A 24088-nucleotide genomic window follows, 5' to 3' on the forward strand; every position below is an offset into this window, starting at 1 on the left:
TTATTAATATAAAAATCATGTTTCTTCTGTAGGCTGTATCTGCCCAAATGGCCACCTGAGTCAGTTTGTTCTGGAACTCTCTAGTCTATTTTCCGTCATTTTAGATTCATTTGTGACCTGCAGGTAAGCATGTTTGCTCTAAGCTCCAGAAGATTTGGGTGCTGATTATCAAGGAAGTTCAGGCATAGATGAGTTTACATGACTGAGTCCTGTCTATACAGGGATAGAACCTTGAGGATTCAGGAGGCTGGAGGAGGACTCCAGGGTAGCCTGTCACTTAGCAGTGTGGCTGTTTAAAAATACAGAGCTATCTATAAGAAATATGGACAGAAGCCAGCCTGGTCTACCAAGTGAGTGCAGGCTCCAAAGCTACAGAGAAACCCTGTCTCAAAAAACCAAAAAATAACAATAAAAGACACACAGAGAGAGAGATAGACAGAAATTCGAAAGAGTCTCAGTGGGGAACAAGTTCCTCTTTGGCATAAGAGCAGAAGCACTCCTTTTCTCCCCATGTGCATATGTGGAGTGGAATGTGTGTGGATGTGCGGAGAGTGTGTGCGTGCATATGTGGATGTGTATGGGGGGTTGGTGTGTGTACTATGTACTACATGAGCTCAGATGACATCCCCAGGACCAGCATCCACCTCCTTTGAGGCAGGGTCTCTTCTTGGCCTGCAGCTTAGCAGTCAGGCCACACTGGTGGCTAGTGAGCCCAGGGATCCTCCTGTCTTTTGCCTCCCCAAGGCGGGGATTATAGGTGTGTACTTGTAACGGCATAAACGAATGCAGACAGATTGTAAAAATATATACAGCTTTAATGGAGAAATAGACTTACAGAACCACCGTCCTGCGGAGACCAGGAAAGCAGAAGCAAGCGCTGTGAACACACTCGCCAAATTTATAGGCAAACATTAGCCCGAGGCGAACATGCCCCCTAAGGGGCGGGACTTATCCCTACATGTACTACAGGTGGCATTGCTGTGCCTAGCTTTGTATATGGAGCACAGGGCTCAAACTTGGGCTTTCAGCCTTGCAAAACAAGCACTTTGGCAACAGAACTCTCTCATTGGCCCTCAGATGGAGCACTCACCTCTTACTGTGAGAACTATGTGATGTTCCATTTATTTGGCTGGGATTGATGCCAGAGCCTCCTGCACGCTAGGCAAGTGCCCTGCCACTGAGCTACGGCCCCAGATCTAGGATGACTTGATGTCAAAAAGAAATTATAATGTATTATTGTTATTTATTTATTATATTATCCCAGTCCCCCCAGGTGCTGTATTCCCAGTCCCTCATTATTTCCCCTTTTTCTTTTTCTTTCTTTCTTTTGATTGATATTTATTGAGCTCTACATTTTTCTCTGCCCCCTCCCCGCCTCTCCCCTCTCCCCTTCAATCCTCCCCCAGGATCCCCATGCTCCCAATTTACTCAGGATATCTTGTCTTTTTCTACTTTTTACTTCCCGTGTGGATTAGATCTATGTAAGTCTCTCTTAGTGTCCTCATTGTTGTCTAAGTTCTCTGGGATGTGGTTTTTAGACTGGCTTTCTTTGCTTTATGTTTATAAACCACCTATGAGCCGGGCAGTGGTGGTGCACGCCTTTAATCCCAGCACTTGGGAGGCAGAGGCAGGCGGATCTCTGTGAGTTCAAGGCCAGACTGGTCTATTTAGTGAGTTCCAGGACTGCCAGGGCTACACAGTGAGACCATCTGAAAAATAACAATAACAAAAAATTAAACACACACCTACTTTAACCTATTAACGCCTTCTTCTTCTGAGTATTTTCCCAAGAGAAACAAAACCGTGTCTAGAAAATGACTCACGAATGCCCACAGCAGTTTGATTCCTCAGTTAAAACCTGCACACAACTCCCATGTCCATCGTGGGCATGAACACGCTAATGGAGAGACTATTCTGCACTGAGAAGGAGTGGATCTCCACGACAGTGCTGGATGGAAAGAAGCTTCCACAAAAGAAGACGTGCCTGTACAAATTTCAGAGAGAACATAACCAATCTGCAGTGGAGAAAGTGAGACCAGTGAGAGACCAGGCTAAGATGTGGTGGAAGCAGCCTGCTGACCCTGGATTCTAGTGGGGACCTGAGGTCCTGGATACACGCATTTATTAGTATGGCGTGAATAGACTTACAATTTGTGCATTCTGTAATATATAGATTTTAGGAAAAGCTGCAAACACACACTGAATTCTAGACCATGACGTGCACATTGAGATATTTAGAAGGAAGCACACTGACATCAGTAAGTCACTTTCATGTGCATGAAAAATCAGGTCTATTGAGCCAATCGGCGGATGAGGAGCACAGTGTTAATGGCAGCCTCTAAGCACCGGGCATATGAATTTCAGTGGGAAAGTATGTAGTGCGTCTTTCTCTGTCACGCCAGCCAGCTCCCAAATAATGACACAGAGACTCTTATTATGAAGGCTTGGCCTTTAGCTTAGGCTGGTCCCCAGCTGGCTCTTACAGCTTAAATTAGCCCCTATCTTTTCATGTAGTCTTTACAAGCTCAGTTACTTTTACTCTGTACTGCCCATCCTGCCTCCTCCACATTGGCTGGCGAGCTCCATCTTTCTTCCTCCCAGAGTCCTCTCTGTCTGCACCAAGCACAGCACACATTCACACAGTGTACAAACATCCCACAACAAAAGCATCTTACCTTTTTGTACATTTGAAGATTTCCACAATGGAGCAGTGAGACGTGGAAAACACCTTAGACACCACTGACAAGAGTTCCCCCGTTACTGCATGAAGAGAAGCAGAACTGCCCATGGTAGCCATGTCATTTGTCTAATGCGTTGCCAGTGGGGGTAGGTTTCCCCAGAAGTAGAATGCTGGGGTCCTCTGTTCATCACCTTGTTTGGTGTATGTCAGTGGGAAGTTAGCTTGATGTCAACTCGTTGTTTACAATTCCTTTAGCCTTGGGAGGTCTTCAAATGGGGCCAATCATGGTAGCATACCTTTAATGTTAGCACCCCAGAGGCAGAGGCAGGAGGATCTCTGTGAGGTCAAGGCCAGCCTGATCTATACAGTGAGTTCTAGGACAGCCAGAGCTATGTGGAGAGATACTCATATCCCCACCCAAAACAATGACAACAGCAGCAACAAAAGACCCACAAAAAACCAGGATAAATTCTCATTATTTTCAATGGCTGAAGTTCTTCCTCTGACCTCTGTTTCTAGAATACATCTGACAATCCAGCATGATTTAAAGATCAGGAATCTGAAAGGACGGAATTTCTATATTGTTAAAATAAATTAGGAAAATAAACCCACAACTTTCCTTCCTCAGAGATTTATTTAAATTCTGGTGAGTGTACATATGCTGTTCAGACTAGAGAGGACTGTGCAATCTGTCACAGACTGTGCTGGGCGTGTGTGAAGGACGCAGGAGCAGGAAGGATGGAAGCAACTGTAAGCGTACCATACATTCGTGCTGACTAGATGTTAGCTCTCGAAATCACTCAGTCGTTACACTTTACATTAACCAGAGTCTCTGAATCCCATCCAAAGTGCACGCAGTGACAAAGGCTTCAGGCCCACAGAGAAGAGCCCAGGAAGAATGGCTCAGGGATGTCAGTGCCACGGCATGGCAGCACTTTGCAGTGACGCTGCTCACACACCTGAGTTCCTTCTGGAAATACTTCCTGTCACAGCTGCCCCAGACCCAGAACTGCCCTCCGACTTCCAAACATCCCCTGTCCCCACAAATAAACGTCTAATTTAAGGACACACTCACTCTAAGAGGAGATGCACAGGACAACACTCCCGTCCCGGCCAGCAGCTCCGCAGTGCGCACTGTGTGAGCACGGACACAGGCCCTGAGCAAGCGTTCTCCGCAGATGACCACTGCAGCGTGGGAAACACAGCAGTGACACGCAGTCAGCACAGGAGTCTGTGGTGAGTTAGAGCTGATGGAAGTTAGTGTAAAGACAAAGCCAGGAAGAGAGGACCGTCGGAGCAGACAGCACCCTGGAATGTGCAGACACAGGGAAGAACCTGCAGCATGGTGCTGTCTGCAGCCCTTGAGAATCTGCTGCAGGAACAGACCTGAGCACACAGGATCCAGCAGGAAGATCACATGGGGACACGCCAGCAAGGGCTGTCTTAGGACATAGGCTGTTCAGTTCGGTCTGTGTTTGGGAGAAAGGTGACAGGATTTCCTGCTAAAACAACTTCACTCTGTGATCTTCTACCACTGTTAGTCTCATTTTGGGTGACCTTGTAGCAGCTAATTGGAAGTCACAGAAAACCTGAAATAATGTAGGTTTCCCTTGAATGTCAACCTGGTCAGTGTGAGCAAAAATAGTGCTGAGATTATGCCGATAGGCACGGCAGGGAGACCTGCTGTGAACCCCAAGCCTGAGTGGTAGGAACGAGGCACCTGGTAGGCATTGGAACCCTCCACGAGCCTGAAAGAGCCAGTGCTGTGTGGGCACTGCCATCGGACTCCAGGTGGCATTCCTAGAGGTTGCTAGACAAAGAACAGCCTACAGGCAAAGAAATCCAGCCCCTTAACTCCACACAGCCCACTAAGAAAGAATACTGTCAGGTAGAGGATTGGCCTTCTTTATTTTTAGTTGAATGCGCTATTTTAGACTTAAAATCCTTATGATTAGAGGAGATGGGGGTGACTAGGAATCAGCATTGTTCGTCATCACCCAGGCAGACTCATGCTGAGATGAGGGCCCGCCATGATCCTGTGGGCTAGGAACTGCTCAGTGGAATCTCGGAGTTAATTGATGGAAACGTCCCACCTTCCAGAATTTCTGTTACCTTAGGGGGCTCTGCCCAGCCTGCCGAAACACAGCTGCGGGTGCTGTGATGTGCAGACGCCCACACTGCCAATGTCAGGAAGGATGTACTTTTAAACCTCTAATTTATCTAATAACGTCTTTGGTGATTTGTGTAGGTTTAGCATTGTAATCAAAGTGCATCCTGGCCCGGCTTCTTCAGTTTGCAGCCTTAAAATGTATACTGTACTGATATGCACAGTACTGACAGGCTGGCTGAGGAGAGATCCGCCCTTGGCATCTGAAATGAAGTGATTTATTGTTTCCATGGTGTGTTAATCTATTTATACCAAGACAGCACCCAGTGCTCAGAGTCAGCCTTCATCATTCCAGCCCTATCCACTTCCTTATCACTAATGGAGGGCACCCAGTTAGCACTGATGTGGAGACAGAGTAATAAACTCTTGGAAATATTTGTAAGGAGGAGGAGGATGGATTGTTGTTTAAAATACAAAGCTTGGGCTGGAGAGATGGCTCAGCCGTTAAAGGCTAGGCTCACAACCAAAAATATAAAATTCAAAGCTCTTGCTGGGCGGTGGTGGCGCACACCTTTAATCCCAGTGCTCAGGAGGCAAAGGCAGGCAGATAGCTGTGAGTGCAAGGCCAGCCTGGTCTACCTTGTGAGTTCCATGACAGCTAGGACTAAACAGAGAGACCCTGCCTCAAAAACAAAACAAAAAATAAAAGCTCCATGGCACTTGGAACAGTATTGTTCCATATGAGGTTTATGACGTAGATGCTACACAAAGAAGTCTGTCCTAACTAATGGACACAAGGTCAAGACCAATGGTGCTTATGGGAGTGAATATTCATTTATTTATTGAGACATGATCTTCCTATATAGTCTTAGCTGGCCTAGAACTCTCTATGTAGACCAGGTTAGCCTGAAACTCATAGAGGTCCACCTGCTCTGCTGCCCTGATGCTGGGATCAAAGACATGTGCTATTATGCCCAGCAATCCAAATTGAAGAATATAGCTAAGGGCTAGAGAGATAGCTAAACTGTTAAGAGCACTGCCTGTTCTTCAAAGAACCTGAATTCAATTTCCAGCAGCCATATGGTGGCTCACAACCATCTATAATGAAATCTGGCGCCCTCTTCTGGCCTGCAGGCATACGTGCAGACAGAACACTATATATAATAAATAAATCTTTAAAAAAAATACACCTAATACATAAAGCAGAATATCCTTATATATTTATAGAAATAATATTTTGGGTTGGTGTCTTGCTTTGTTGCCTGGACTATTCTTAAACTAGCGTCTAGACTCCAGGGACCCTGCTGTCTGCCTCCCACAGTGAGTTTATACGTCTAAGCTGCCGTTGACCCATCTTTGAAATGAAAAACAATACTTACTTGGAATAGAATTACAGAGGTAGCATTTTAGGCCTGGAAGAGTCTGGAGTTATCCCATTTTCTTACTTTTCCAATGGAGGAAACAACAGCCTGGGGTTTGGCATCCCCGGAGGCCCCAGCTGGGAGGAGCCTTTCCAGCTTCTCTGTCTACTTCACCTCCTCCAACAAGTCAGCTCAGCAGCATTTCAGGGACAGGCTGGTCGGATTTCAGAGCTCTCAGTGTAAGCAGTGTAGCTACGTTTGGGCACCAGGGTCACTGCCGTTCTCTCTCAAATGCAGCGCAAGGTCTTGTACATGGTGTGCAATGCTATACTCTCAGCCATCTCTGCTTTTGTTTCTTATTTTCATAGCAGCACAGAGAAATCCATTTTTACAATAAGCGTATGAAGTATCTACCAAGTCTGGAGGTCTCAAGGACTGAACATGCTCAGTCCTTGAACAAGCTTCCCTTGCTACTCTGCTAAGCCCGCCGCCTTCCCTCCATCCCGTGGTTAGGAGCAAACTGAGGGCCTTCCCTTCTGCACAATAAGCACACATTCTTTTGCCAAGTTCAGCTCAGCCTGCTTCTGATATTATCCAGGTGCTCCCATGATGATTTAATGTTTCCTTCTAAAAGACTGCTCAGACACTGCAGGACAAATCCTGTAAACACTGAAAAGTGCTCAACTACTGAAGGTCAGTAGGGTACGGCTGTACTTTGTAATTACAGATTTTTCCACCACCTTGCAAGTGATAGCACTGCCTTTAATCCCAGCCCTTGGGAAGCAAAGCTAGGTGGATCTCTGTGAGTTCAGGCCAGCCTGATCCATGTAGTTCCAGGCCAGCAAGAGCTATATAGTGAGACTCTGTCTCAAAAGAAAAATGACGGAAGGAAGGAAGGAAAGCAGACAGGCAGGCAGGCATGCCTGGGAGCGGGTGTAGTTTTTTATACAGTCTGAGCACATACCCTACCAGTGAGCACTCTTGGTCCTTCTTTGAAGTAGAACTGAAGATAAGATTGACCTCTCCAAATAAATACTTGGAAGCTAAACACAATGCTGCTAGCCAATGCGACCACTAGGAAAGGGCAGTTAAAGCATTCGGAAACCAGAGTTTTCTGGTGGTTTGCATGTGTTTGAAAAACATTTACCTTAAAGCAAATCCTGTCTTTTATTTACAGAGCTCAGCTTCTGATGTTAATGGGGCTTTATAACATAGAACACTGAAAAAAATAAGTATATATAAAATTCCAAGTATATACTCACGTATTCATTGACGTAAGTAGCGTTAATGAAGTAGTGTTTTACTTCTTGTGACTCAATGTCAGTGGCCCTCTAATGATTTTTTTTTTTTTTTTTTTTTTGGTTTTTCGAGACAGGGTTTCTCTGTGGTTTTGGAGCCTGTCCTGGAACTAGCTCTTGTAGACCAGGCTGGTCTCGAACTCACAGAGATCCGCCTGCCTCTGCCTCCCAAGTGCTGGGATTAAAGGCGTGCGCCACCACCGCCCGGCCCTCTAATGATTTTTAACATTGTTCAAAAAGCGTATACAATATGCGACTTAGAAACAAAATAGAGACTATTTCTGTCTATGAATATGTAAAGTCTGTACTTCAGTGTTAAAGATAAAAAAGGAAGTAACAAACCGCTGTGTAGAAAACACTTCTTTCTGTGCATAGGATCTAAACTGCTTGGAAGTAAGAACAGAAAGTATTTCAAAGAATTTGTCTTATAGTTCTGTCTCTCTCTCTCTCTCTCTCTCTCTCTCTCTCTCTCTCTCTGTGTGTGTGTGTGTGTGTGTGTGTGTGTGTGTGTGTGTCTGTAAAACAAGCAAAGCTGCAATATTTTATTGTGTCTGAGGACCCTAACAAGATCAAGCTGATTTTAGAAGACCTAGAGCATCCACAGCCCTGCGGGGTGGAGTCACACAGTGACCGCAGTGCTTCCAATGCAGCAGCATCTGTGCTATTTCTCTACTTATTTAATGTGTGTGTTGTCTGCATGTTTGTCTGTGTGCTGTGTACATGCCTGGTGCCTACAGAGGCCAGCAGAAGACACTGGGTCCCTGGGACTGGGCTCACAGATAGTTGCTAACTGCCTGGGAGTGCTAAGACTCTAACCCACGTCCTCTGAAGAGCAGCCAGTGCTCCTAACTGCCCACCCATCTCTCCAGCCCCAAAGCACAGTTGTACGTCCAGGTCTGCACTCTGCCTCATTACTGACCGACCATCTTCTGCTATTCACTACGCTCACTGCATTTTCGCCAAACTTCAACATTTTCTAAGCATTTTCGAGAGATTCTGCAGGAAAGCAGTTTCTGTGTTATTGTGTTAGTCACTCTTGGTGACTCTCTTAAAATGACAAGCACTAATGATACGTTTGCATTTGAGGTGTATCAAGTATTCTCAGACATTTGCAATTCTGATTTCTCAGAAACAGCTTCTTTCAGTTTAGTCAAAACCCTAAGAAATGATTCATACGGGTGATTCCATGTTCTGACGTGCAGACCGAGCTGACGGAGGTGATGTTTGAGATCTCACTTTAGTGAGCTAATCCTCCTCCCTGCTTCACTGAAAATATTTTCATTCTGTCTGACAAAAGTTCAAAAAGTACCTTAGCTTTAACTAGAAATGGGCCGCAGATGACACACTAATGAGAAGAACGTGCACGCCTCGTTCTCTCAACTCGTCACAGTCGTTACCTTTGATGAGCCTAGACTGATCGCTTAATTACACCAAATGTATCAATTTCTTGTGGAACTCAGGGAGCTAGATCACACTGAAGTTCTGGCTTCATTTTAATACACAGCTTTAGAAACAAAGAAATGATTAGATGAGAGTAAAGCCTGAAAGATGGGCGGCAGGACCCTTCGAGTCCTCAAGTGGAGGCCTGTTGTCTAGACAGCAATGACGGAGGTGCTGTGTTTGAGCCTGCGTTCCATAGCTGCTAAGGAGCAGCAAACGGGAAAAGTGCCCTCCAGCACACCTGGAATACTACTCAGCTCCTCTGTCCTGCTCGCCTACCACACCCAGAGCAAAGCAGAGCAGAGACGGCTAGTCACAACTGGGTGTGGGGTGCAGGCCTGAAACCCCAGGCTCAGAAAGCTCTCAAGTTTGGAGCCTGTTTGGGCAGTGTCGTGAAAGAAACCTCATGTCAAAATAAAAATTAAGGTGAGCAGCACCAGTGGGTCCTCAACCTCCCTAGTGCCGCAACCCTTTAACACGGTTCCTCTGTCGTGGTGACCTCCGGCCATAACATTATTTCTGTTGCTAGCTCATAACTGTAATTTTGCTACTGCTATGAATTCTGATATGTGACACAAGGAGTCATAACCCACAGGTTGAACCGCTGGTCTCGGAGTTACAGGTGCTTGCAACCAAAATTGACCACTTGGGTTCCATCCCCAGAGCCCATGCAATGGAAGGAGCAAATCAGTTCCTGCAGGCTGTCCTCTGACTTGCATGTGCTTCCCACCCCCTCCGGACAGATGAATGAATAATGAATGAATGAATAGCTGTAAGTTTTCTAATGAAAAAGGGCAGAGGGCATAGTTCAGGTGATAATGCCCAATGCTGCTAACGCAGACAACAGCGATTTCATTATTCATTTAGCATCATAACCTGCAATTTTAAAAAGAACTGCCGATGCCGAGCAGTGGTGGCGCACGCCTTTAATCCCAGCACTCGGGAGGCAGAGGCAGGCAGATCTGTGAGTTTGAGACCAGCCTGGTCTACAGAGCTAGTTCCAGGACAGGCTCCAAAACCACAGAGAAACCCTGTCTCGAAAAACAAAAAACAAAAAAACAAACAAACAACAACAACAAAAAACTGCCGAGAGCTTGGCGAGTGCCTGCAAGCGTGAGCACTCGAGGTCGATTCCCAGGTGTGTTGGCATGCGCATGTAATCTCAGTGCTGGAGCCACAGAGACAGCAGAGCCCCAGCGTTCACTAGCCAGTCAACCCCAACTCCAAGAAGAAAGTGGGCAGTCACCCTGAGAATAACACACTCGTGCAGATGTGTGTGTGTACTCCCCTCCCCCCGCATGCATCTGGACACGTGAACACACACACACACACACACACACACACACACACACACACACACACACACACTAAGGAATGAGAGAGGGAGTTTGAAGACCTATCTTCCTTTGAGGTCTGGAGTGTAAGCCCCGAGATTCCGTGTTTCTGAACCAGGTCTTTGGCCTCCCGCGACCTTCCTAGTAATGGTGCACACGGCATCCTGCTCTTAGATCATAACATGTGTCCTGGATTTTGAACCCAAGTACTTTCACCCACTCTTCATGTTCATTTAGACCGCACTGGTTTACAACATCTATTCTTTCTTGGGCAACTTACGAGTCCAAGGCCTACCATCATAATCATACACTTAAAAAGATAATGCAGCTCCCACGTCTTTAATTGACTGTACCATGCCACCCTGTAAAACCCCAATCTTGGCGAACAAGATGAGTCTTTATCTGCATACACGCTAGCGCAGGAACACAGATGGGAGGAACTACGTACTGACAGTGTCTCACACGTCTCCAGTCACTGAGCACTGCCTACCTTCTCCAGGGACTGGTTAGAAATGAAGATTCTCGGGCCTCACCCAGGCCTGCTGAGAACCTCGATGGGAGGGCCCCGCAATCCTTTAATGTTTTAACAAGATCCATAGGCGATTCTCATGCCCGAAAAGGTTTGGAGAGCTGATCTAGCTTCATATTCCATTGAGAAACATCCCTCTGGTGTAAGCACTAGGAGGGCAGGGGCTTATGGTTCCTGTTCACATAGATCTTGAGCAGCAGAACAGAGCCTGGCACAAGGCATGCGAGCCCCAGAAAAGACCTGTGAGGGTGTCTTAGTCACACTGTTAGTGATCGCCCTCACGTCCTACAGCAAATAGAAAACCCTACCTGGACATAAACTAACTGCTTGCCTGACCTCCCTCCTTCTCTCTCTTTTTTTTTTTAACCATTTTTTTGGACCGGGTTTCTCTGTGTAACCCTGGCTACCCCACTCTGTAGACCAGGCTGGCCTTGATCTCAGAGATCCGCCTGCCTCTGCCTCCTGAGTGCTGGGATTAAAGGCATGCACCACCCAGTTCCTTCCTTCTTTTCCCATCTAAGGCACCATCTTCACCCCGACAAAGGCTGGTATTCCATATAGACTGGACTTCATCCCCAAAGCACCGCTTCTCTTTCTACAGATTAACCTAACATAGGCTTTTCCTGGAACTGCATCACTATAATACGTGGCCTTTAGTGTGGCCTTCTGCCAGCAGATCCCCAAGGCTCATCTATGCTGTTGCATGTGTAAGTGCTTTGTTCCTTTTAATGGCTATAAGCACCCAGCGCCCACATGGTGACTCACAACCATCTGCAACTCCAGTTCCAGGGGACCTGATGATCCCCGCTGACCTCTTCATGCACCAGGCACACACATGGTACATGGATTTACATGCTGGCAAAGCACCCCTACTCATAAATATTAAAAAGGTACTGCACTCTGTATCTGATGCATTTTATTTCTGCTGAGATGCGCGTCCACATACAAGCCTTGGTGTGGATGTGTGCTTTCATTTCTAAGGCATATATCTCTAGGAGAAGATACAGCAACTTTATGCTGACTGTTCTGTGCCCACTCAGCTGTATACAGAGTCCTGGCGTCCGATGTCATATTAATGCTTGCTGTCAATTGTCTCTTCTTTTTTAGGGGAGAGAGGAAGCAGCTAGGGCTTGAATTCAGGGTCTCTGCACACTAGACAAGCATGAGCAGCCCCCATGCAATGTACTTTTAATTGGTGCTTTTATATATGGGGATCAAGCTTAATTTCCCCCGGTTCCATTTTTTGACACATTTTCCCTCCCATTAAATTATCTTGGTGTGCCGGGCGGTGGTGGCGCACGCCTTTAATCCCAGCACTCGGGAGGCAGAGGCAGGCGGATCTCTGTGAGTTTGAGACCAGCCTGGTCTACAAGAGCTAGTTCCAGGACAGGCTCCAAAACCACAGAGAAACCCTGTCTCGAAAACCAAAAAAAAAAAAAAAAATTATCTTGGTGCCCAGTCAGCGATGGTTTCTTTACATGTTGCTATATTAAATATTCCTTTCCGGTCCACATCTGGTCCCCTTAGCAGCCGTTCCCCTATTCAAACACTCAACTGCCTCGACTCTCCTCTTCGAGTTCCTCCATCTTTCAGTCTTTTGGGGGGAGTGGGGAGGCTGGACCGACTCACAGACTCTCTGCCTCTGGAGTGCTAGGATTATACGCTACCATGCCTAGCTATTTTTAGTCTCTATAGGTTCCTACCTTCTAGCAAGCTTTAAAATACTGGGTTTTCAGTTACAGTGGCTATCTAACAAATCATGACAAAACCTAGTGGCGTAATAAAGTCATTTATTATACTATAGTTTCTCGCTCAGGATTTCAGACTGGTACAGCGAAGTTCCCATCTCTGTCCCACATCTGAAGCCTCAGGCTGGAGACTGGTGTTGTCTGGAGCTCTGTGCACTTACATATCAGGCAGCTGGTGGTGGTTGCCAGCTGGAGGCAGGGACCTCAGCTCATATCCGTGTGACCCCTGACATGCTGTTTCTCCAAGTTGGCTGGTTTGGGCTTCCTCACAGAATGGCTGCTGGGTTCCAAGAACAAGCAATCTAGGAGAAAGGAAGAAAGCAAGAAGCCAGCATAGCCAAAGAGCCTACTCCCCCCACCCCACCCCACCCCAAAAATACAGAAAAACAGTTCCCAAGTCTTAGCCCATGTAAAGGAACAGCAGCAAACTCTGTGAAATGACAAGGTTCTAAAACAGCATGGGGCCTGCAGCTGGGACTCGACGGCAAAGCACTGCGCTAGTGTAGTGTGCCTGGGTTGGAGCCATGCATGCAAAAACAATGTGAGAGCAGAAACTGCCGCGGCCTGCTACAGACAGTCTGCCACGGCCTTCTGGTCAGAGTTCACAGCATCCACACATGCGACCCCGCTCCAGTGTCTCCCAAAACCTCATCCACAACTGCATGAGGCTCAGGCTTGGGAGTCAAGGTTTCTCCATACGCTAGTGAGATCCACGATACAGCTCCTTGTCTACAGTTGCCTGCACATGAAAACTCAGGCACTAACAAGGGAAATACCCGCTGCCCTGCTTTCCACAGCATATGAAACGGAGGGCACAGAGCAACCTTCCCACTCCAAAGGAGAACACAGTTGTTCCGATGCCTCCTGTGTGACTATTTCTATTCCTGTCACTTTAGAGTTTGTCATTCCCAATTTCCTAACTTCTGAACCCCTCTCTAAAATCCAGTTAATCATTTTATACCTTTATAAAATATCTCATCGCTGTTTCCAGCTTAACAGCTAAAATGAACTCTTGTTTTCGACATTAGCCCACGTCCTCAAGCCTCTTGTCCTGGTTCCTGTCCTCCCACGTAGCTGCTCAGACAAACTCAGGACTCACTCTCAGCCCTTCACTCACCTCGACACAACTGTCAGCAAGTTCTACAGCATCTTTCTCCAAAATACATCCTCCTACTCTTCCTCCTCCCATCCCTCCTCCTGCTCCTCTTCCTGCCCCACCTCCTCCCCATCATTGCTCTTACTCCCGTCCTCCCCGCTTCCTCCTCCTCCCTTCCATGGATTTTCATTCTTGTTACATTCTGATTTCCTTTGGCACAGCAAACAAGGGAATATTTTAGTTCTTATCTCATGGTGGCACTTACCTGCTCAAAAATTCCTGTGACTTCTCTCAAGCTCTTACAGCCTGTGCAACGCTAGCCTGAAGTATTTCATCCCGCCCTTCCACTTCCTCACAACTCAGTCTTTTTCATATTTAGGGATATGGCATGACTGGCACCCAGTATAGGTAGGCACCGCTAGAGCCACTGTGTTGTTCCTCTCATAAAGCTTATCTTTTAGCTGCCCTGCTTACCACCTGTCTACCTAGCCTGGGAGATCTGACTGTCAGCTAACGCGCTCAGTCATTTGTTGGATGTTAAAGGGCAGTTCTGGGATAAGACACGGCAGGTGTTACGGTGTACTAAAGCTTCACGTCGAAGTTCTTACTGAGGATACCTTGTGCTTCTCTTTCAGTAACTGCCCTTCCTTTCTGGCTGCTGCTTTAGCCAGAGCCACATCAGACGAAGTCCTCCAGAGTGACCTTTCTGCTCACTGCATCCCAAAGGAGACGGACGGCACAGAGGGGACTGTGGGTAAGTACCTTCTCCACTGTTTGTTCAAAATGCCTGCGCACCTTAAATTTCCCGGACATATACCCCCCACTGGTGACTATCTAGTGTTATCCAGGAGTTTATCCAGGAGTTTTTTTCTTAAACATCAGCAAAAAGAGGCAAGAAGAAAAATCCACGTATATATCTAAGGGATGAACTAGTACACGGAAAGTATTGAAAATAAGAAATGGATGTGATTTCTAGACAGATGGCACACAACAAGTTGGCTCAGTAGCACGGACCTAGGGTCCCAGACACTTGGCAGGCCCGGGTGGGAAGGTCACTTGAATTTAGGCTTAGGCAAGGACCTTGTCTGTACAATAAAGTAAGAGTATGAGGAAAACCTGCCTATAGTGCACTGTTTACCCATGGCTGCACCACCCTAAATGCCCTTTCGAGTCTAAGAGGCTCAGCTGATCTTTTTTTTTTAAATATTTATTTATTTATTATGTATACAATATTCTGTCTGTGTGTATGTCTGCAGGCCAGAAAAGGACACCTGACCTCATTACAGATGGTTGTGAGCCACCATCTGGTTGCGGGAATTGAACTCAGGACCTTTAGAAGAGCAGGCAATGCTCTTAACCTCTGAGCCATCTCTCCAGCCCCTCAGCTGATCTTGAATACAGTACAGACAAGTTTTAAAAAGTCAGTTATAACCAAACTCATCAATCTTGTTCAGTTTTCTATTACAACAGAGCTCCGGCAGGTGCATCACGTCCTTTGTCTCCGTCAGTCACTCTGCATCTTTGCTGATAGCAAGGACAAGATGCTCAACACTCAACACCCACACGCATCCCTGGCACCAGCAGAACTGAGCCCAAGACCTTGGACCTGACACTCTCCTTCAGAGTTACATCTCCAGACACACACAAACACACGCACACACACACACGAGTACGCGCACACACGCATACACACACCACACACACACGGTTTTGAAAGAGAGTCTTGCTCAATTGCCCAGGCTGGCCTGAAACTTGCTATCCTCCCACCTCGGCAACCCGAGCAGCCAGGTTACAGGCATGTGCCACCCCACTGGCCTCCAGTTGATGCACTGGGCTTACACATATTTGAAAGCAGTTAAGCGATTTTTATAAAATCAGAGCATGACTACCCCACCATGCACTTCTATTTTTGGTGCCGGGGATGGAACCTGAGGTGTCTTAAGTGGTAAGAATGTGTTCTATCAACTGTGTAACATTCCTAGCTCACTATTCCAAAATTTTAAGGGGAATATTTTATTGTTATTTATTAGCTATGAGACAAGGTCTCAACTATGTAGCCTCTGGCTGGCCCTTTGCTTCAGTCCCCTGTCGTAGTCTCCTGGGTGCTAGGATCACAATACGTGTTACCATGCCTAGCCCATCTGTTCTATTCAGAGCATTCACCCGTCAGCATGGTACATAAGGAACAAAGCAAGCGCTATAAATAGAAAGACGGCCCAGGGACTGCGGCGTTCCCGCTCTTCCTGTCTCCAGACTGGGACAGAAACTATCCAGGAGGAACTGCTTGTTTTCAACTGAGAATAACTGATTCACCTAGAGCCACGCTGTCCTGGAGCCAACCTGAGTGGAATTCCTTCCACAAAGCTGTCTTTCTTGAATGGAGATGCAAGTGAAACCCTTGTAATGAAGAGATGAGAGATTCGATTCTGCTTCAGTGCAGCGGGATGATGGCTGACTCAGCTCCAGCTCAGCACAGGGACAGTAACAACATTAACGACTGGCAAGTGATCTACAGCCGTGAGGGCTGGACTGCTACTTGGATGGTTCCCACTTTTTCACGCCCCCTTATCTTGTTTTATTTTCCCATCTCAAGTGGCTATTACGTAGACGCTAATGCTCTTCCTATAGCACCCTTGCTGGAGACTGTCTCAGGACTGAAGTGCTGCCCTAAATGCTGGCTCTGAAGAACTGTCTCAGCCTTACAAGGTGACAAAAGTAATCGGGGAGGATTTTTTTTTTTTAATGGATGGCACTGGTCACATTGTTTCAATTTTTTTCTAGGCGATCACTTAGAAATGCTTCCATGCTGTTGAGATTCTCAACTCCCTGCAAATCCTTTATCCGCTCAGCACAGATAACTAGGTGCGAGCTGTACAAGGGTCCACGACAGTGGGTCTCAACCTTCCTGCTGCCCCAACCGCGGTAACATTATTTTCCTTGCTACTTTGCAACTGTAATCTTGCTACTGGTACGAATCTTAAATACCTGTTTTTTCTAATGGTCTTGGGCGACCCTATAAAAAGCCCCTTGAGAACTCTACAGGGACACTGTTGGCCCACAGCTTACATTGGGGAGAAGCATACTGGGTAGGGCCTACAGCACATGCAGTGAGGTCCCCACTTCTTGGTTGTTTCAAAACAAAATTTTATTCTTTTAAAAATATTTTTTTTTAAGTTTCATGCATCAGTGTTTTGTCTGCATATACCTCTGTGCACCAGGTGCTTACAGTGTCCATTGAGGCCAGAAGAGGGCATCAGACCCCCTAGAACTGGAGGGACTCATGGTTGTGAGCCGCTATATGGGTGCTGGAAAGTTAGCCTGGGCTCCCTGGAAGAGCAGTCATTTCTCCAGCCCCTTAAAAAAACTTTTTTCTTGGCTTTTTGAGACAGGATTTCATGTAGCTTAGGCTGACCCCAAACCAACTCTGTGGTGGAGGCTGGCCTTGGTCCTGATCCTCCTGACTCCACCTCTTTGGTCAGAGGATTATGGACTTGGACTGCCATGCCTGGCTAAATTACATCTTTCAAAACTAATGGTAAAGGGCTCGGAAGGTGGCTCATTCCGGAACATGCAAGCTTAGGATTTGGATTAGTACCTCAACAATTGTGTAAAAGCAGAACATGATGGTCTGCCTCTGTAATTCTAGCTTTGGGCAAGTGGAGACAGGAGCTCACTGGCCAGCTGGTCTCGCGCAGTCAGGAAGCTCCAGATGCTCCAGATGCAGCAAGAAGCCCTGTCTCAAACAGTGAGGTGGTTCACAACAGAAGGGTCTTAACACTGACCTGTCCCCCACACTACACATACATACAACACACCACACACAAAAATAAAACAAAAATTAACAAAATTAAGAGCAACAGAAAGGAAAACTAACCTTCTGATATTGCAGTACTTTATCACCCCAGGGAAGGATGTACACGCAAGAGCCCTGGAGATGCACTAAGGGTTGGTTATCCGTCTGATGGAGCCTTTGCTGTACGCCAGCTGCTGGACCGTGTGGCTCCAGAGTTAAACAGGGCTGGAGAGATGGTTTAGCACGTGTGTGCTGCTCCTGCAGATAACCGGGATAAACTCATGGCACCCATCATCAGGTGGCTTCAGCTACAGGATCGAATGACTCTGGCCTCAGTGCTCACATGCACACACCCCTGGCCCCTGACACACGTAATAAAAAATAAATCTCAAAAAGTAAGAGCTACCATGGCTGGTGTGAACAAACAGAACTACGAACACAAGGAGCAAATGGCAGGAAGCCAGGGCTACTCCACCTCAGAGAAGCTGGGTATGGTGCCATGCCCTGTAATCCTAGCACTCGGGAATCTGAGGCCAGCCTGGTCTATAGGAAGTTCCGGGCCAGCTTGGCCTATATAATGAGATTAATTTACATAAGCTCAGGACAAGAGGGACTGCAGGGACCACCCCTAATCATCCAACACTTGAAAGAAAAGTAACTTTATATTTTAAAATATTTATTATTTTATGTGTATGGGTGTTTTACCTGCGTGTGCCCTTGGAGACCAAAAAAGGGTATTGGAACCTCTGGAACTGGAGTTCCAGGTACCTGTGAGCCACCGTGTGGGTGCTGGGAACCAAACCTGTATCCTCTCCAGGAGTAGTATTTCTTTTCTTTTCTTTTCTTTTCTTTTTTTTTTTGGTTTTTCGAGACAGAGTTTCTCTGCAGCTTTGGAGCCTGTCCTGGAACTAGCTCTTGTAGACCAGGCTGGCCTCGAACTCACAGAGATCCGCCTGCCTCTGCCTCCCGAGTGCTGGGATTAAAGGCGTGCGCCACCACCGCCCAGCTCAGGAGTAGTATTTCTTAACTTCTCAACTATCTTGTCTCGTCAACCCCAATATTTACTTACTTTTGATTTTATGTATGAATGCTATGCTTGTGTGTATGCATGTGCACTGTATGTCTGCTGCCCAGAGGCTAGAAGAGGGCGATGGAGCCTCTGGAACCCAATTCCAGGTGGTTGTCAGCTTCTGCGTTAGTGTTGGGAACTGAACTTGGGTCCTCTGTAAGAGCAGCCAGTGCTTTTAACCATTGAGCCATTTGTTTTATTAGCTCCTTTATTGGACAGCATGGGTGTACATAGTGACAGTAATATGTAAACAAAAGAATGATGGACAGTTTATATTATTAGCTGGGATTCTGGGAACATGTCATTAATTTTACCCAGTCCCATTCCCCTTGAAGTTTCTGGATCCATTTGTTTTGTAACCCTCTTTTGTGACTGTGTCAAATAAGGACATATGCATGTCAGGTCTGCATCGGGTGTGTTTCTCCTGCTGAAGCCTCTATGGGAGGTGGTTCTGAAAAAAAGGTGGTGGCACATGCCTTTAATCCCAGCACCCAGGGCAAAGGCATGAGGATCTCTGTGAGTTTGAGGCCAGCCTGGTCTACAGAGTGAGTTCCAGGACAGACAGAACTACACAGAAACCCTGTCTCAAAAAACAAAAATCAGAAACAACAACAAAAAGCAAGAGAAATATTTGGCTGTTTGTTGGCTTGTTCATTTCTTGTATATAACTCCTCAGGGAGTATTTGCTCTTTGAACTTCCTTTCCCTTTCAAATACACTTGTTTTTCAGTAAAATAAAATTAGGAAGGGGAGGCTGGGTATGGTGGTGCCAGCCCATAAGTCACAGTACTGGGGAGCCTGGAGGCAGCCTGTGCTAACAAGACCCTGTCTCAAAACAAACACAGAAAAACGTTAAAGGGCTCAAAAGCCATCGGCTAGGACTATTGTATATTAATAATAAGGAAAAACTGAAATAAAATCCTTGAGCCTAGCTTTCTAAATATAATAATTAAAAAAAAAAATGGAGCTGGAGGCAGTGGCTGACACCTACCTATAAGTTAGGAGGCTGAGGCACTGTGAATTTGAGACCAGGTCAGCCTGGGGACAGAGTGAGACCCTGTTCAAAAAGGACTGGGTGAGTGTTTGCTGGGTGTGGCAATTTGCAACTTGGGAAGCTAATTCCAACACTTGGGAGTCTACAGAGGAAGATTCTGAGTTTGAGGACGGCCTGGGCTTTATAGGGGGATACAGTACATATGCTGCCTGCCATGGTCAGGGCCCCGAGTTCTATTCCTAACACTACAAAACAAGAAAAATCATGTAAGAATTATGCACAAGAGTGGAACTGGAGTCGCAGATTCAAGGCTAAAGCAAGATTGGAAATAAAGAAATGGAAGTCCTAGGTCCATGCTGCTGAGGAACACACAGTCTCTTTGGGATTTCTGTTCTAGGCTACAGGAAGCATCTGTAGCCATTGCCCGTCTGCCACATACTTCCTCAGGCTGCCAAGCTGTGTCGGATTTAGTAAAGCAACTTTCTGCAGGAACACCCAAAGTACCGAAAACCTCCTCTTTTGGTTGAGGAGCTACAAAGAGAGTGGAAGACAGCCTGAAGAGATGTTAAAGACGTTAGCTATAGTCTCTTCAACACACACTGGCCATGTGCCATGGGACAGAAGTTTGCCACAGCAGCCAGATGTTAACTATTGCGTCAGACAGTAAAGGTGATAGAAGCCAGCTGTAGTGGCGCATGCCTGCAATCCCTGCACTTAGGAAAGTAAAGCAACTGGGTGTCACTTATTCAAGGCCAAGGCCAGCTTGAGCTACCTAGCAAGACTTTGGCTAAATAAATTAATAAGCAATTGAAAATAAAGCCTTTAATCCTAGCACTCCAGAGGTAGAGTCAGGCACCTCAAGTTCAAGGTTAACCTGGTCTATAGAGTGAGTTCCAGAACAGCCAGGGCTACATAATGAGACCCTAATAATAATATTTTTAAAATGCACTTAGGTGAAGACTCCCACAATACACACAAAGAGAATTCAGGTTGTCCTCCGGAGTAAACACTCATTTAACACATTAGTTACTCCATTGGCTAAACTACTGCTTAAAACTTTAATAATAATAAATATATCAAAGAAAATATGTAACTCAGTTCCACATGATGGTCTGTTCACTAGAGAGAAGACATGAGAGATCAGGAAGAGGAAGTGAGAGTGGGTCAGTCTGCCAGCTGTCCTCGCGCGTCTTCCCGCTCCGGTGGCTGCATAACCAGCACTCGTGTTTCAGTCGTTCTGTGAAGCCTAGAAGGCTCGGCTCTCCACGTGACAGCCACAGCAGCGTCCAGTGAAGGCTGCTCCGGCCTAGAGGGCAGAGGGCTGGAGAACACACTGAGCAAGCCTGGCCTGACTGGAGGTCCCCTGCCAGGGGTTGACCTTGGGGGCAGCTGGCAGGCTGTTATTTTTTTCTCTTCAGAAGCAGTGTTCCTTTCCTTGAGTTCAAGAGGACACAGCTGGGGTGGCTGCTTCTGTCCTTCCCAAGCAGGAGAGAGGAAAGCAGTGTTACAGGGCTCTTCACCGGGGGTCTGTTTCCTTCACAGAAATCGAGACAGTGAAACTGGCCCGTTCTGTCTTCAGCAAACTACACGAGATTTGCTGCAGCTGGGTTAAGGACTTCCCTCTGCGCAGGAGGCCTCAGATTTATTATGAAACATCAATTCATGCCATCAAAAACATGCGAAGGAAAATGGAGGACAAGCATGTCTGCATCCCTGACTTTAATATGCTCTTCAACCTGGAGGTAAAGGGCATTCTGGGAGCTGGTGCAACACGGTCCGTCACTCGCCGGACGGAGGGAGGTGGACTGCACTAGAAAATAGAACTGTTTTGTTATTTTGAGTAAGTTCAGATCATTCCAAACCGGGAACATTATGTTATTTTTAATAGGCTCACATGGTTCAAAATTGGGAGAGTAAAAACCTCTTCTGGACAGCCAGCCAGTTCCTATCCAGGAAAGCAAGTAAAGTTACCAGTCTCTTTGGAAGCTTCTAAAGCATTTTATTAGCAACCAAAGAAAACCATTATACTGAAATACAGTTTTTAAAAGGAGAATATTTCTGGAGTAAAGTCAAGTGACTTAGTGAATTCTCAGAACAACACCATGTTGCTGAAGCAACAGAAAACACAACATAAAAGAATAAATTAAGGCTGAGACAACTTGAGTACATGTGATTTTCTTTTTAAAATCTGGGTCTCTGAGGTAGGAAGTAGTTGGAATTACACTCCACAAGTCTCTGTGACTGACAGATTAGATCCATATGAGCCGTGTCAGCTTAATAACCACGTTCTTGCTGTCGTCTCTTTTCTAGTAAGCGCATTATGCTAATGCAAACAAAGGTGGGCTTGCTTCCTCTGCCTGTCACTCACCCTTTCTTTCTTCTAAGTCTATAACTTGAAAATTGCGGTGTAGTGATTTATACCCAGCATAATATTTCCTTCACGTAGTAACTAACTTTAAACTTCATGGACTGCCAAGGGCTAAAGAGCAATGCAGGTTAGCAGCTGGGGCTTAGAAAGACAGCAGCCTTTCTGCGTTTTCCATCTGTGCGTTTGGTGCTGTCTGTGCAAATGTGACGCAAAGGCTCCCTCCTAAACAGTCCCCATAGACTACACCTACTGAAGGATGCTGTTCAGGATGTTGACCTGGCGGTTTTCATTTGTCTCCAAATGTAAAAAACAGGCAGAGGCCTATCTCGGAAAGAGCCACCTTGATGCACCAAAGCAGGGACTGAAGACTACTGAGCTATGATTATTTAGTGTTACAAATTCTCATACCCTTGATCTGATAACTTTATTTCACTTAAAATTCTTCATCACAATGGAAATACAGCAAAGTCTTAAGTATGTGTTTGATAAGTATTTCAACATTATTAATAAAAATAAATCAGAAATGATCTAAAAATCATTAAAGGAAATGTATCTCAATCTATTCAAGACAATGTCTTTGAATAACATGCAGAAATGTTAATGACATAGAGCAGGACATAAAATTTCATATATAGTGTGATCCTTACTTTAAAAATGCAAAGCCAGGCAGTGGTGGCGCACGCCTTTAATCCCAGCAATCGGGAGGCAGAGGCAGGAGGATCTCTGTGAGTTCGAGACCAGCCTGGTCTACAAGAGCTAGTTCCAGGACAGGCTCCAAAGCTACAGAGAAACCCTGTCTCGAAAAACCAAACCAAAACAAACAAAAACCCCACCAGAGCCAGGTGTGGTGGTGTACACCTGTAATCCAGGACTTTAGAGGCTGAGGCAGGGTAATAGCTACAAGGCAAGACCCTGTGTCAAAAACCAAAGCACACACTCACACACACACACCCAGTTGTAGAAGGTTTATCTCACATACCCAAAGTCCTAATAATCACCATCACCAAAACAAAACCCAGCCACAAATGTACAGAGATACAGATAAATGATATGTATAGATAAATGATAGTGGGGTTACAGTGACATTCGTTTTTTTATTATTTTAATAAATTATCATTTTTTGCTTTAAGAAACTACACTGCTTTAAAAGAAAGTTTGTGCAGTGAAACATACAGCATCATACATGCTGAGATCCCACGACCAGTGCGACAGCCCTGACTTTATGCTCCCTTTGCCAAGACCCCTCCTGGCTGCTGTTTCTTCTTCTGTTATACTGACTTGCTGGGAATTGTGTACTACTTTAGTCCAGATATAAATTCTAAGTGTCAGGATTTATTTTTAGACAATTCTGCTTTGTCAGTCTTCGATGGTACCATAGACTGTTCTGCTTGAAATGCAAGACACACTAGAGGTAGTGCCTGTAAGTGACAGGACGTCTGAGTGTTACCACTCTCAGGACAGCTAGACGCAGTGCTTCTGCTAGAGCCATTTCCAAAGCACAGAGACACAGGTGTGAAGGTGGACGGAGAATGAAGCGTCTACTCAGCACATCTGCGTCCAACCTGGGCTGTGTGACACTGCCGCAAAAATAATAAACAGGTAAAAACAAAATAAAAAACCTAAAGCAAGCAAGCAAGCAAGCAAAAACATCCCCCAAAGAAAAGATTGGTTCAGGATGACAGAACCCAGACTCCCAAGGAAAAAAATGTAAAGATTCCCAAATGAAGCCATTAGCTACCGCTGCCTCAAGGGAACTTAGTAACCATGAAACTTGAGCGACTCGCAGATTACCAACAAAGCTAAGACTCACACATCCGAGCTGAAAATGAAGAGAGTGGCCAACTATCTGGCACTTGGAGAGTGAACTCAAGACACAACAGATGGTAGAAGGGCCACTGCTGGCAGCCGGCCTTTCTGAGAAATGAGACGCTGAAGTTTAGATTGGAGCTGAAGCGAAGGTGCCAGCCACACAGGGCACTTGGGCATCTGATACGTAGTTCAAGATTGGCTAACAAGTTTAAAGACTTATTTATGGTAGGAACCCAATGTGACCAGGAACGGTGTAGGTTGTCTTTATCTCCATGTAGTTTAGATACCCTGCACAAAACTGGTCTTGTGCTGGAAAGCCAATTATCTTTTATTGTTCTCTGGTATTTTGAAAGAAGTACTCAATCCGGAACAGCTTTTGCTCACTTTCTCTCATCCCTTCTTTCCTTTTCCTCCTCCCAACCTCTAACTATGGTTCTGAAGCAAATGCATGTGGGTGTTTCCA

General features: G+C 46.0%; 2 protein-coding genes across 5 annotated transcripts in view; one reads left to right on the forward strand and one right to left on the reverse strand.

The window, feature by feature from the left end:
- The window catches only part of Ppm1e (protein phosphatase, Mg2+/Mn2+ dependent 1E), a 132822-nt gene that overhangs the window by 93655 nt on the left and 15079 nt on the right, over positions 1-24088 (forward strand). The window contains exons 2-3 of the mRNA XM_041664505.1: positions 14229-14347; positions 20991-21190. Of these exons, the coding sequence (XP_041520439.1) occupies positions 14229-14347; positions 20991-21190 (319 nt within the window). The remainder of the gene's footprint in view (positions 1-14228; positions 14348-20990; positions 21191-24088) is intronic.
- Trim37 (tripartite motif containing 37) overlaps positions 12529-24088 on the reverse strand; it is a 121040-nt gene continuing 109480 nt past the window's right edge. For 2 of the 4 annotated variants that reach the window (XM_041664500.1, XM_041664499.1), the window contains exon 25: positions 12529-12799. In XM_041664500.1, the coding sequence (XP_041520434.1) occupies positions 12655-12799 (145 nt within the window). In that variant the 3' untranslated portion in view covers positions 12529-12654. Of the gene's footprint in view, positions 12800-17586; positions 17645-20555; positions 20919-24088 lie in introns of those variants that run through there. The other 2 variants (XM_041664502.1, XM_041664501.1) reach the window with 2 other exon arrangements.

This window comes from Microtus oregoni, unplaced genomic scaffold (genome assembly GCF_018167655.1).
Source record: "Microtus oregoni isolate MIOR12 unplaced genomic scaffold, Mior012 000015F_ref0000493, whole genome shotgun sequence".
Classification (NCBI taxonomy): domain Eukaryota; kingdom Metazoa; phylum Chordata; class Mammalia; order Rodentia; family Cricetidae; genus Microtus; species Microtus oregoni.